Genomic DNA, 14984 nt, shown 5'->3' with positions numbered 1-14984 from the left:
AATACAGGGTCTCGTGTAGCCCACATTGGCCTCAAATTCATTATATGGAACCCAAGAATAGCCTTGAAGTAGATTTAAAAAAAAAAAGATTTGTTTATCGCCAGGCAGTGGTAGTGCATGCCTTTAATCTGCACTTAGGAGGTAGAGACAGGAGGATCTCTGTGAGTTCGAGGCCAGCTGGTCTACAGAGTGAGTTCCAGGACAGGCTCCAAAGCTACAGAGAAACCCTGTCTCGAAAAAAAAAAAAAAAAAAAAAAAAAATTAAATAAATAAAATAAAATAAAATTATTATGTATGAAGGGTTCTGGCATTTAGGGCACCAGATCTCATTATAGATGGTTGTGAGCCACCATGTGGGAGCTGGGAATTGAACTCAGAACCTCTAGAAAAGCAGGTAGTGCTTTTAACATCTGAGCCATCTCTCCAACCCTCTGGATTTTTTTTTAAAGGCACATAGTCAATGGAAGTCTGTATAATTTTAGTGGCTTGGGATCTGGCACTCATCCGCCTGAACCCTCCTGTTTGACTTGCTGCCCTGTGGGTTCCTTATAGAGTCTCAATGGAAGAGACAGACAGAAACTTGGTGACGTAACTGAAGTCCTGATTCTGGAATTCCCCATACTGTGCTCTCATGTGATCCACGGACGTCCCAACCAGGCATCTTGTCTAAAGCCATCGGGCACATTATACAAAATAATAGTGTCGTAACTGTTCGGGCTTCATAGCTGGAGGGGTAGCTGCTTAGCCTGGCGCCTTGGGTGTATACAGTAAGTTCTCAGAAGATGCTAGCAGCTGCCTTTGCAGTTTTGAGTGAGGTATATGGTCTGAGCCTCATGGCATTCGGCGTGTTCAGGAGGAATTCACCTGGCGTGTATGTGATGTGCCTTGGTGACATGGGCCCCTCGCTCACCCACCACTCCCGAGCCGAGTCAAGGTGCCGCCTGTCTGTCCTTCCAGAGCATCTTCAGCCGCCCAGTAGTGACAGAAGCAGTCTGGATTTCTGACCTTCGGGAAAAAGTCCCGCACATGAGATATCTGTGGGGGAGGAGAAAAAGAGCGTGTGGTCCATAATGCTTACGTTAGGACCCTTGACTGAGGCCTAAGGACAGATGGAGGACACAGTCTGAGCAAGAAATGTGGGGCCAGCACTGGAGAGAGCGGCTACAGAGCCTGCCTATGACCCAAGTTCAGTTCTCCCCACCATAGATCAGAGTAACTCAGGATCAGGCCAACAAGCGCCCTCTTCTGGCAGCCTTAGGTACTGCACCTAAGTGTATAGACTCAACGCTCTCCTTCCTTTCTCTTGCCCGCTATTCCCCTTCCCCTACACAAAACAAAAAATGGAAGCTTTTTCAAAGGAAGAAGTGTGGGGCTTGTGTGTCCTGGGAAACAGGTCTGTTCTAGGAAGAAGCCCGTTCACCACACCTGCCTCCCCTTGTCCCTTAACCCCAGGAAGGCAGGAGGTCCTTGCTCAGGTAGCAGCATCAGGGGTTCTCAGATGACAAGAAGGACCGTCGGGTCACACCCACACTGTTCTTCCTGTATGCTGGTGGTCCTCACCCTGTGGGTTGCAACCCCTTCCACAGGGATCACACCAGATAGCCTGTGTATCAGATATTCACATTACAGTTTATAACGGTAGCAAGTTTACAGTTGTGAAATAGCAGTAAATAGAATTCGTGGTCGGGTCCCTACAACGCAAGGACCCGCTAAAGGGTCACAGCATTGGGAAGGTCGAGAAGCACTGTTGTAGGCAGTTGCTACTCCCCTCCCCTTACCCATGGCCTCCACTCCACGGCTCTGCTTCCCAGGTGGGCGGGGGCAATAGCAGGTTCAGTGTGCGCTCTGTTAGGATGCTGGCCACTGCTAATCTCTCCTCTGTACCTCCTTGTTCTAGGGTTTTTGCCAAACTATTTACTACCTCCTTATGAGGAAGTGGTGAACAGACCTCCGACTCCTCCCCCACCGTACAGTGCCTTCCAGCAGCAGCTGCTGCCCCCTCAGGGTGGCCCTGCAGGCGGCAGCCCCCCAGGCGCTGACCCACCCCAGGGCTCCCAGGGGGCACAGAACAGTCCTTTGTCTGGACCCAGTAGAAGCAGCACAAGACCCCCGAGTGTCGCTGACCCTCAGCCCTCTGAAGTGCCCCCTGACCAGGAAGCCACCAAAGACCCTGGAATGGAGTCCAGTGGTTCAGTGGCCGGCCACGGGGAGCTGGACCCAGGGGCCTTCCTGGACAGGGATTCGGAGTGTAAGGAGGAGCTACTGAAAGATTCAAGTTCGGAGCGTGGTAGTGAACCCCCTGACAACAAAGACAAGACCCCTGGCCGACATCGCCGCTTCACAGGTGACTCAGGCATTGAGGTATGTGTGTGCAGCCGGGGCCACCATGACGATAGTCTCAAAGAGTTCAATACTCTCATCGATGATGGCCTGGATGGGCCCCTGGACTTCTGTGACAGTTGTCACGTACGGCCTCCCGTTGACGAAGAGGAAGGGCTCTGCCTGGCCTCTGAGGAGCAGGCTCGAGAGCCTGGGCACCCCCACCTGCCACGGCCGCCGGCATGCCTACTGCTCAACACCATCAATGAACAGGACTCGCCAAGCTCGCAGCGTGGCGGCTCCCCCAGCTAGAGCAGGCCCTGCCTGCACCGGAGAGCTTGACAGACAACCAGGGCAGGGGACACCCACAAGAGAAGCATTAAGTGACTTTGAGAAGTGGTACGGCCACTTTGTTCTTTCATTTTCTTCGCCCCTCCCGTCCCACTTTTCCCACGTCTCCAGGTACAAGTTTGGGGTGTGGATGCCTCCTTTCCCCCCACAAAAGCACAGTGTTGTCGAAGACTGAGAATCCGGTTCTGGGACTCATTCCACACCTCCCTTTTCAGAGCTGTATCTCACCTGCCTGCTCGGCTGAGAAACGTGTGTCTGGAAAGCCCCCCAGGACTGGGGCTGGGCTCTAAGATGGTTCTCGGTGACATAGTGGTTTGGAAGAGACCTTCGCTGTGTCTCAGTCTGGGAGAGACAGTTTATCTTGGCCCCGAGTGAGGGAAACTTGGGCCTGTGGCTGTCACCTGTGGCTGCCAGTGTCTGCAGAGCTGGCATTGGCCTAACCCTGTGGGAGGGTGAGAGCCGGTGGGCGGGTTGGTGGGGGGGCTTCTATCTGGCAAGCCCCAGGTAGAGAGTGCACCCCTGCGTTGTAGAGGGGGCCCTTCCCAGCAGGCTTCGGCTGGCTTCAGCCTGGTTCAGGTATAGACGCTTATCCTGTGTTCTCTGTGTTTTCCTTTAAAAACAAATAACCAAGGCTAGCTGGAAACAACCGTATGGGCGGACAGGCAAGAATCCTCTTCTGTACAAGGGAATTCTGCAGCTCTCCCCAGGTTGAGTTTCCAAGAATCTGGCTATAATGTTGGGCCAGCAGGAGAGAATGCGGTAGTCCTGACCCTTCCGTGAGTGGAGATCTAAGTCTGACGCCTGGTAGAGACATGGCATCCTCCACTTCCGCCCATTGTCTATGCCCAAAGGTGCCCAGTGGTCCCCGTCCATCCTGAATGCAATCTGCAGTCTCTCCCTGTCCTCTGTAAGCGGATGGACCGAGGAGATTGTGTGTCCTGGGCAAGGCAGCCTCGTAGCCTGGCCCTCACACGGTATTTTCTCTTGAGTTATCCGAATCTGTTGTTTGTGTGTTTGTTTGTTTGTTTTAAACTGACCACTTAGAAGGAACACCGTTGTTATCTGTGCTTCTCATGGCTGCTCCCGCCCCGAACCTACTGGAGAAGGGTGCCTTACCTGCACAGCCTGTGTAAAGAGTCTCTCAGGCAGGGGGTGACAGTCACCTCCAGCAGGACCTCGGGGACTGGCTGCCGTCACCTGGCTTTGGTAGGAAAAAGGAGCATAGAAGCAGCTGAAACGAACATTCCCCACCCAGCCCTGGCCATGCAAGGAGGGTGTTTCCTTCCCCGCTCTTGAACGATGATATGTAGACTCCACACCGTCCTTAGTGATGAGAGGAGAAAGGAAGAGAAAGGTCCATGTGTAAACACACACACACACAGGTCCGAGGCTGTGAGGTGATGTGTGTCCGCATTTGGATGCCACAAACCAAAATCCTTGTCGAACAAAAGTGAAGTCTACACAGTGATGTTGGATGGTGTGTGTGTGTGCGCGCGTGTGTGTGTGTGCATGTGTGTGTGCGCGTGCGTGAATGCGCGAGTGTGCGAATTGTATGTGGCCCCGAGCCCTGTGTTCCTGTGAAGATACTTTGAATGACCATTCTGCTCACGTTAGCCACATGTCTGGAGCACATATGACCCTCTCAAGGTAATTTATTTTACGCATTTACTGTTTACTGAACAAACGCCTGACTGTACTCCGGTGTGGCCGGCAACGCCTCTGATTGCCAGCGACACTGCCCTCCAGGGCGAGGCTTCTTCCTCAGCTCACCACTGCGATTGGCACAGTACTCCACAGACACTCAGAGGCCTACATTCTGTTCCCTGTGTGTGGAAATGTATTCTGAACGGGTCTCCCTCCCTCCGCTGCAGTCAGACAGCTTGATTGAGTCTTGAGTGACAAGCTTGGACCGGTTGTGGCTCAGGCATCGACCTGCCCAGGATCACCAGGAGTCCCTGGCAGACACCTCGATGCCACAAACTCGCACCTCCTCTGCCGAGGTCTCAAGGGGTTGGTGTGTGGCCACAGGGCCCCGAGCTACAGCCCTCACATACCTTGTTAAAGTCCCAGACAACTCAAAACTTACTCTCCCCAAAATGAATCCCTCTTCAGTTAGCTAGCGATGAGGTGGAGCCTTCTCCAGTTTCTTTTCCCTGGCAGGATGGGAAGCTGACCTGAGTGCAGACTGGCTTCGTGGCAGCGCCCACCAAGATGGCAGCACCACAGTCTGGGCCCCTGCTGCCTTAGGCCGCACTGGCGCTCAGAGCGAGCACAGGAAATAGGAGTTAGGGGCCAGGGAGATTTGGCTGAGTTGGGTTTCCAGGTCAGAGGGAGGCAGAGGGCTTGGTGCTACGGTCAGCTTTGCAGCCGCTAACACATTCCTGCGGGAGGCACATCAGCGTCCGTCAGTTATTGTGAATATGTGTATCTTAAGCAATAAGAGTCCGCTGCTCTGGGTTCCTGGGCAGTCTGGGTGACACATATCCTGTGCTGTGGTCGTTCTGAAGACAGAGTGGCTCTAACCACTGTGAGAAGCCCTAATAAAATCAGTCCCAAACGTCCTGCCACTGTTTTCCTTGCCACACTTCATTTCTGTCTCTTCCTCCTCAGACTCCAGGTCACTATCCTCCCTTTTGCCTTCTCCATACCAAGGGCAAGTGTCACATAACAGTCAAGGGCAGGGTCCTGGGCCAGCAGTAGGCAGGGGTTGCTGCTGAGTCCGTTCTTGGTCCTGAGGAATTTCCTTCAAATTCTGTTGCTAATATCAGAAATACTTTGTGACATTCCATAAATATATTAAAATCGAATCCCAAAGGCAGAGACAAGCGTTGGCAGACTCCCCAAAGCTGGATTGGTTTGGAGCTTTTTATTTTTTTAGATTATTTTCTGCATGTGGATGTTTTGCTGTGTATGACTGCACCAGATGCGTGCAGGACTCGTGCAGGCCAGAAGAGGGCACCATCCTCTGGAACTAGAGTTACAGATGGTTAGGGTTAGGGTGCTGGGAATCAAACCTAGGTCCTCTAAACCACTGAGCCATCTCTCCAGCTCTGATTGTAGGTTTTGTTTTTGTTTGGGATAGGATCACACTGTAACCCAGATTTTCCAGGAACTTCATACACAGCCTTGGCTCCTCCCCGTTTCAGCCTCCTAGGGCTGGAATTACAGGAGTGAGCCACTGCACTCAGCCTTAGAATATGATACACACATGTGCTGAGTTGCCTGTTTTGTGCCCAGCAAGTGCTGCATGAAATCTCAGGCCACAGAAGCAAGAGCCATGCACCCCGTTCTCCAGTGCTTAGAGGTTAAGGTGGCAAAATACACCTGCGTAGAACAGTTGGCATGCAAGTGAGGTATTTATTAAGTATAGGTTCGGAGGCTCTGGGACTCGTAGGCAGTCTCTGAGGCCCTAAATGCTGAGCTGGAGGTTCTCCGTGCATTTGTAGGTGTGAATCTGCCACTGCGGGCCAGTGGTTCCTTTGTTCATTTCACCCCCTGTTGTAACACATCCTTTAGAACCCAGAGTCAGGCATTAGTCCCTGGACAAAGACTAGTTGCTGCCTCTGCTAGGGAAGGGTACCTTCACCCAACACGATTTTTCTTTAGGCAGCTTGCAAGTGGTGAAATATGGTGATGCTTAGCCTTGCCCACCTCCCTAAAGGGGCTCCTGCTCCCTAGGTCTGCTCACCGTGGGTTGAGTCCCCTGGGTAGCGGCTGCATGGCAGTCAGCCCCAATGTGTTTGAGAGTTTGAATTAGCCAGACATGGTCTTTGCCCCTGACATTGGCCCTGGGCCAAAGGACCATGTCCTGGCTTCTCAATAACTCAATGGAGATAGTTGCTGTCCCTCTGCTTCTAAGCTGCCAGGCTCCAGGCAGTACCCATATTAGCGTGGGAGGCCAGTTCCTCTGAAGCCTGGGAAGCTGAGCGTGGTGGTGCATGCTTGCTGCACAACACACAGGGAGAGGCAACTGGGGACGCACAGTGAGTTCCAGGCCACCTTAAGCTAGCAAGACCCTGTTTTCTAAAGCAAAACAACCAAAAACCCACAAGCAAGAACCGGAGGTGTTCTCCATTCCCGCCTGCTTAGAGATAATGGCTGAGTGGCCCCAAGAGAAAATGGTCTGAGTCTTCTGGGCCGGGGCCAGGGGTTGTTCGTCTACACTTGATTTCTAGGCTCCTGGAACACTGGGTCAAGGGAGTTCATTTTCCTAATGTGGTATGAAGATTGTCTCTTGCCTCGAGAGACCAAGTTCAGGGTTCAGCTAGAGACTGTATTTGCTCAGAAGCCCAAGGCAACCTCAGTTTTCTGATTTTTTGTTTGTTTTCAGTTTCCTGCTGTTTTTTTTGAAACAGGGTTTCTCTGTGTAGCTTTGGAGCTTATCCTGGTACTTTGTAGACCAGGCTGACCTTGAACTCCAAGATTCACTTGCTTCTGCCTCCCGAGTGCTGGGATTAAAGGTGTGCACCAACCAGTTTCCTGGTTTTAAGTATGGAGCAAACTATGTTTGACTCTAGGAGAGAGAGAGAGAGGGAAGGAAGCTTGGCTGAGTGCTAGCAGTTTCTTGCTGAACCTGAAGAAGGGCTACGGTTGGGAGGTGTTTGGGTTTCAGGTTCCAGCCTAGGCGCAAGTGAGCCTTAACCAAATGTGGTGGAGCGATCTGTAATCCCAGCATTTGGGAGGTGAACATTCAGAGGTGAAGGGGGAAAAAAATCATAAAACAGAAGGACATGGCTGCTCCTAGGTATGGTGGAGGAAAAGGTTTATTGTGGACAAAAGAGAGAGCATGGTCAGAGGCAGGGACATCTGGGAGAGTCCAGAGTGAACAGGGCCGGACCGAGTCTGGCCATGTGAGGAGAGCGAAGAGCCCAGAAACAGGGACACCAAGAAGTTAAGAGGGTAAAAGGACTGGTGTAGCCAAAATGGCGGGATTATATAGGAAGAAGTAAATGGGCACCTGGGCCATTTGTTCGTGGTTTGAGACCTGACAAATTCAAGGTCACCCTTGACTACACAGTGGTCTTAAGGCCATCCTCTGCTCTAAATGAGATTGCCTCAAGGCCCATGCATGTACATGTATAGACGTATGTAGGACTGGAGAGTTTTTAGTGGGCACCTGCCATGGGCTAGGCTTAGGGAAACCAGAGATGCCCGAGAACTGTACTGTCTTCAGAATGGAGCCCTGGAGAGGGACAAGGCACACAGTACTGTTAGTACAAACTGAGAGATGAGGGTAGGCCTGGTAAAAGTGACTCCATGGTTGCCAGGGGCAGAAGGATGCACAGGGAATCCTAGGCACCTATAGGATACTATAGGTTACTGGGTGCTAAATGATTGAGTGCTCTCTACTGCGTGCCAGGTGCTAAAAGGCACAAAGGTCCAAGAGGTCCACCTGGGAGCCACGTGGAGCGTGGTGTGGAAAAGCCACAAGCAGCGTAGTCCTGGGTCTCTGCATCTGGAGAGTGGCCAGAGATGAAGCCCAAGGTAAACAGGCAATAAAATGTCCAGTTCATACCTGCCTGTGTCCTGTTATTACTCGTTGGCTGTGGACCTGCGCCGAGCCTTGTTCAACCATTGGCTGTGGACCTGAGACGAACGAGCCTTGTTCAGTCATTGACTGTGGACCTGAGCCAAAATGAGCCTTGTTCAATCATTGGCTGTGAACCTGAGGCGAGCCTTGTTCAACCATTGGCTGTGGACCTGAGAGGAACGAGCCTTGTTCAATCATTGGCTGTGGACCTGAGCCTTGTTCAGTCATTGGCTGTGGGCCTGAGGTGAGCCTTGTTCAAGCATCTTCACAGTTTAACCCTGATACAGCTCCTCAGGTTGTAATTATCTCTGCTGTCAGTGGTAAGGAGGAAGACATTCAGAAGTCCAGGATCTCACTGCTGATGAATAGCAGAGCCAGGTTTTGAAGCCAGAACTGTTGATCCCAAAGGCCAGACAGTGAAGAGTTGCAGTGTGCCCAGAAGCCATGTGAGGAGACTGGTGACTTCGCAAATATGAGGAAATCAAGGAAGGGCCTGTTGTAAAACTCCCTGAAAGGCGAGGCCGGAAACATTACCTCAACCACCCTCCCAGGCCTCATACCTTCCAACTTACCCCCAGGGAGGAGCAGGGCTTCTGTAGGTCTAGGTCAAAGTTAACTTCCTCTTTGGCTGGCTGGGTGTGGTGGTGCACGCGCCTGTGGTCCAGAGCACTGAGAAGGCAGAGGCAAGCGGCTTCTGAAGCTCCCCAGTGAGGCCCTGTCTCAAAGAACAATACAACAACAATAGCTCCCATAACAGTTAACTCACATAAGGATGGCATGACCCTTGGAAATAGTCAGAATCTCAGGAGTTAAAACTGCGTGCGTGTGTGCGCGCACAGCGCTTCCTCCAGAGAAGGTCAAAATAAAATTGTCAGTATGGGCGGGGGGCGGATTTTTGTTTGGTTAGAAATAATCTACTCACCGTAACCCTGCTACTGCCACTAGGAAAAGTTACAAAACATCCATGCGGGAGCCAGAGGCGTCTGTCTGGCCTCTAATTCCCTACCCATTTCTTGGCTATCGTCACTTCCTGGCTCTTAACAGCAGGTGGGTTCTGGAAGTCTCATTGACAAACCTCCCAACCCAGCCTACTTCTGAGACGTTTGTGTAAAACCCTCAGGCAAAGACAATTTTTTAAATGAAATATTGATATGGCCAGTGTTTATTGAGGAACCAAACATGCTATATAAGTCCATACTCACCTCAGAGCCAATACTGAGGAGACTACACAACACCACAGCCCACATCCGTACACCCACATATTATAGATGGGAAACCTGGGGTGCAAGAAAGCCAAATAAGTTGTCTATGGTCTCTAAATAGAAGCACTGAATTTGTCTCCATAGACTGGCCTTTTCACTTAGAAGGGACTTTCCTGTCCATATAGCTCTTATCCTCACCCAAGCCTCAGAGTGGGCAGCTTTTGTGGAGGGAGCCCCCCTTCCATATGACAACATGGCAGTTCAGGAAGTCAGCAGAAGGAAAGGATGTAGGACTAGGACTGAGAGGCCAGGGACCATTGTCTGAGTATTCTCCCTCCCTTTCCCAGTGTCTCCCACTCTGGTCCCCTGCCATACACAGTTGTGTGACTGCAGAGAGTAGCCGTCACTTTGGGTTTCATGGCCACCAGAGGCCTCAGGAAACACTAACTTGCACACTGCACACATTCTCTCTGGGGAACACCTCCCCTCCCCAGCAGAGGGCCCTGTGGGAAGAGTTTTTCTCAAGGATAGGAACTCTGGGGGAGGGTAGCTGGGTATAGCTATTTAAGCTTACAAGAGTTAATTATTATTAAATGTTCAAAGATTTTAAGAACTGCTTATTAAACAGGCAATAAAAGTCTAAGCCCATGCATGAATATATTGGAAACAGGTAATGAGTATGCAAAGTGAGCCATTTCCTGACATTCCATGTTAGTGTAATCTATGCCCCGAACATACAGAGGGCGTTCGCTCTTTGCTGCCAAATGCCACAATAAAGTTTCTGTGACAGACTACATGCCCAGCAATAAGGTTATAGTGGAGCTGCATACCAGACAGCGTGTGGTCCTGCTGTGGCATAGGCTGCCTACCTACAAGGCTGTACAGGTACACTGATGTTCACACATGAGGGAACTACCCAGTGATGTGTTTCTCAAGGATGCCTTCCTCCATGCCTCCAGGTGATGCGATCCGGTTCACCTCTGCATGGTCCTGGGAGCCCTAGTCCTCTCTCTGTCACCCCAGTCCCCTTCCCCATCTCAGAATAAAGGAAAGTTACTGAAAACTTAGAAAACCTAGTTCTGCATTCTTGGCCACTAAACCGGCTTCCTCCCTTGAAGTTGCCAGCCGTCCAAGTCCCTGCCTAAGCACTCAGCTTTTGACCATACTTGGGCACAAACCCAGCTTGTGGCAGACACATCATCACCCCTCACCTACAACCTATAAAACTTTGTTGTCCTGGCTGGGGTTTGTGACTCTCTGGCCTTGATCTCTGGGATCAGTGAGTTGGGCCTGGGAGTTGCTTTGCTCAATATACCTGTCGTTATACCTTTTCAGTTTGACTTGATCTGGCTTACTGCATTAGTGGAGAAACTTATTGTAGAGAGGGGCACAGAAAACCTAGTAGTTGGCAAGCGCTAAAAATTGGGTGTCTCTCCCAAACTGGGGTTAAACATTGATTTACCGTCACTTTGCTGACTAAGTAGTCTGAGGACTGAGAGGTGACGATGGGGGACTGGGGGCGTGGCACAGTGGTAGAGCACACACCCAGCATGCACAGAATCCTGCCTCTGACACTCAGCACTGAAGGGAAAAAAGAAAGATGAACACGGTGGCACCTGCCTGTGATACCCAGCACTGAAGGGAGGAAAGAAAGGCAGACATGGTGGCACATGCCTGTGATCCCAACATCCTCAGCTATGTAGCGGATTTGAGGCCAGCCTGATTTTCAGGAGACTCTCGAAACGAGCAAATGAAAAACGAAAAGTGGATCCAAGTTTTAATCCCCGCACTCGGGGCAGAGGCAGGCAGACAGATTTCTGTGAGTTCAAGGCCAGCCTGCTCGGCAGAGTGGATTCCAGGACAGCCAGAGCTGTTACACAGAAAAATCCTGTCTTGAAAAACCAAAACAACAAAGTAAACAAACAAACAAAAAACTATAAATGGGCTTCCTTCTGAATATTTCCTATTGATCAACACTGGAGCTAAGACTCCTGGATCAGATTCTGGGCATTGGATAGGGTCCTCTGGTGCATGTAACTGGTTTGTTATGTACTAATATGCAAGAAAAAGAGAGGGCTCAGCCTCGAACTCTGGGAGGAAGAACATATTAGCAGTTAGGACCAAATCCTGGGCCCTGGAACAGTAAGAAACCAGCTTGCCAGCCACCTAAACAGTCAGAAACGATGCAAAGCCAACAAGAGACAGCACCATGTTTCACCTTGGGAAGAGGAACAAAGGGATCCCGTGATACTTTCCACCAAGTCCATCTTTGGGGTCCTGAGATCTAGGTTTAAGTAGAAGGCAAGAGATCCGCGTAACTAGATAGTCCTGGCTGAGGTGTGGTCCTACCCACCTTCATTGTCTTGGATTCAGTCCATGAGAACTCTTTCTAGGAGACAAGTTCCTCCTCTGGCTAACACCAGGCTCCAGCCTCCTTCTTCCTTTTCCCAGCCTAAAATTCCTGGGGAAATTGGAATTTCTTGGGAACCGTTGTTTCAACAGTTTGAAAGCCAAGGGTAATTCGATTACCGGAGTCTAAGTCTGGGAAGAAGGCATTTACTCCGAGCCATGGAGAAGTCAGGGATTTGACGATTCGGATCAGCGGGTTGAAGTCTCCCATTGCAGGCTCCAGGCAGGACTCATGCCATTATTCTCCCAAAAGACACAGTTTCCTCGTGTTGGGTCGGGCTCATCCTCCACTGCTGTGGAGAACACAGACTTCCTGCTCATTTGCCCGTCTGTTCATTGCTAGCTCATAAAGTGTCTTTCGGGTCTGAGCAGATGAAACACTTAGCCTCTCCTCCTTCCATCCCTAGGAAGTCTGGCCCTCGCTGCAGCCAGCTGGGAGAGAACCTGCAGAGGGAAGGGGTGACCTCCAGTTTAACTTCTCTTCAGCCTGACATGGTTTCATCACCACCTCTCCCTACAAGCTCCCTCCAGGCTGTTGAGCAGGGTCTGGGGTCACCGGTACTTGACGAGCAAGACTGATGTGGGAGAGTTGGAGTAGAGTCAGCTACAGCTGCGCTAAAATCTCTCTCAAGAAAGAACACACTGTGACCTAACTCCTTGAAGTTCCTTCAACTTCCTGTTGGCAGCTTAACCAGGCAGGATCGTAGGCATGTCCCTGACTTTTCCAGAGGTGAAGGACCCAACTGCTGATGATTTGATGCTGGTCTGGCTGGCGTCAGGGATCTGGGAATGGGGCCACTTTCTAGGCTGAAAGTCAAAGGTTACTGTCTCCCACAATGGCCGTCATGTGTTGGCTGGCCACTGGCCAAGGTCTGAAGATGCTGGATTCCAGCTGGGGAGATCGATTATTGTTACCGAACAAGACTTGGTGACCTGAGTTGGAATCTCTAGGACCTGCATAAAAGCCAGAAACAGTAGCACAAATGTCTGTAACCATAGCGTACCCCAAAATCATAGTGTACCCAAACCAAAAGACAGGAGGCTCACCCGACGCAGGTCAAGTAACGCATAAAGTAGAGAGCACAGAGGATACCCAGTCGCAAACAAGATGACTGCCACATCCACTCCCACTCACATATGTGTATGCACACACACACGTGTTGTGATTTTTTTAAATTGTGTTCTGACAAATAAAGCTTGCGTGGAGTCAGAGAAGCAGAAGAGCAGCCACAGTTACTTCCTACCTCTTCCCTTCCTACATCCAAAAGTGTCAAGCCCCTGTCTCAGCCCTGCCTTATCACTTCCTGTCCTCTTTCCCAGTCATTCAAACCTCTATGGTCAGCTAGTGGCTGCCTCCACCCTCTGACTCCAAGCAAGCTTTATTGGTCAGAACACAATGAAAATATCACACAACACACACATGTGCGTACACACATGTACACACACATGCACGTACACACATGCACACACATGCATGTACACACACGCACACACATGCACTACAAACATGCACATATACATGCACATGCACACTTGCACGTAAACACATGCACGTGCACACATGCACGTACACACATGCACACATGCACGCGCACGCATGCACGTACACACATGCACACACTTGCACGTAAACACATGTGTGTGCACACATGCGCGTACACACATGACGTACACACATGCACATACACACATGCACACACATGCGCGTACACACACACATGCACGTACACACGATGCCAGGTTCAAGGATTAGCTCCATCTTCCAGGAAGGAGGCATCTCCAATTCCCAGGGCGTTCTGAGTGGGGAGGGGAGAGGAATCCAGGTGTGGCTGCTGAAGGCACCTTTTTAGAAATCTTTCTCATGGTGGTGTTTACCTGAGAGGAAGAGGAGGAAGGACCCATCCTTGTGGACCAAGATGGCATTCTTCTAACGGACCCAGTCTGGGTTATACAGGGTCACAAAGCCAAATTTATGAGGCCCATCTAGTAAAAGGTATAGGTCAGAGTAAACAAGATCAGGAGGTCTGCTTTCAGACGAAGACTCAGTTCTGCTAGCCCTCACTACCCTCCCAGCTGTAGCCATGCCCCAGACCCCCACCCCCTCACCCATACATCCCGTTCCCATGCTGGCACAGCAGCCTCCTTCTTAAATGTCCATGAAGCCTCCAGGGGGAGCCCCCAGAATGACAGTAGAGCTGGGAGTGATGATGTGGGCAAGCCTGGACTCTCAGTACTTCTGAGGTGAATGGAGGTGAATCAAGGCCAGCCTCCGCCACATAGCAAGGTGGAGGCTAGCCTGAGCTACATGAGACCCTTTCTCATTGCTTCACTCATGCGTTTCTAATCTGCTAGTGACTTTTTGTGTGTCTGGGATAGAAATTAAACTCCCTGCTCCTTACAAAGGTCCCAGAGGAGCTGGCCTGCCTCCTATGCTAGCCCACCAGAGACTGCCCCACCCCAAAGCATTTGTGAGCCTGAAACTCACTTACCTGTCAGTCTTCACTAAGATGTCACCAAACTTGTGTGTGTGTGCGTGTGGTGTCTCTGGGACCACCAAGACCTTCAGAGTGATGATCCCCACAAGATGAGATAGTTTGGTTCAACACAATAAGTCACAGGTGTTGGATCAAACTTGGGTCAAAAAATCTACTGACCCCCAACTAGATTTTTTTGTTTGCTTGCTTGCTTGTTGTTGTTTGGTTTTTCAAAACAGGTTTTTCTGTGTACCCTGGCTGCCCTAGAACTTGCTCTGTAGACCAGGCTGGCTTCAAACTCAGAGATTCTCCTGCCTTTGGGATTAAAAGTGTGTGCCACCACCACCCAGCTCCAAGTAGTTTATTTTAGGCGTATTTAAGCACAGCACAGTTTGGTGAAAACTTTTCTGGCGATGATTAACTAGATTCCATGCTCACAATAAGGCTTAAACTTGATGCATTGAAACACGTGATGCTTCCCATAAAGATGACTGACCACATGTGACACCTTCCATAAAGATGGGTTCTGTAGATTGACAAGCTCACAATGAGGGTCTAGGATAGGATCAGATGTGGTCTTGGCCATACAGATATTGTAAAGGTCACCAGGCTATTAACTGTGTCTTCTCCCAGCCTTTGGGCAGATAACAGATTATATGCATCTCCCTTTGAAGGGACAAACCCTATGTGTTTAACATT

At 50.5% G+C, this 14984-nt stretch overlaps 1 protein-coding gene across 3 annotated transcripts in view; it reads left to right on the top strand.

Annotated features, from left to right (window-relative positions):
• Positions 1–5232, top strand: part of Wbp1l (WW domain binding protein 1 like) — a 63591-nt gene extending 58359 nt beyond the window's left edge. For all 3 annotated transcript variants that reach the window (XM_057777573.1, XM_057777574.1, XM_057777575.1), the window contains exon 4: positions 1898–5232. In XM_057777573.1, the coding sequence (XP_057633556.1) occupies positions 1898–2631 (734 nt within the window). In that variant the 3' untranslated portion in view covers positions 2632–5232. The remainder of the gene's footprint in view (positions 1–1897) is intronic.
• The last annotated feature ends 9752 nt before the right edge of the window (positions 5233–14984 follow it).

This window comes from Chionomys nivalis, chromosome 8 (genome assembly GCF_950005125.1).
Source record: "Chionomys nivalis chromosome 8, mChiNiv1.1, whole genome shotgun sequence".
NCBI classification, from domain to species: Eukaryota; Metazoa; Chordata; class Mammalia; order Rodentia; family Cricetidae; genus Chionomys; species Chionomys nivalis.
Note: the sequence above shows the minus strand (reverse complement) of the source record. Positions and strands in the feature narration are given on the sequence as shown.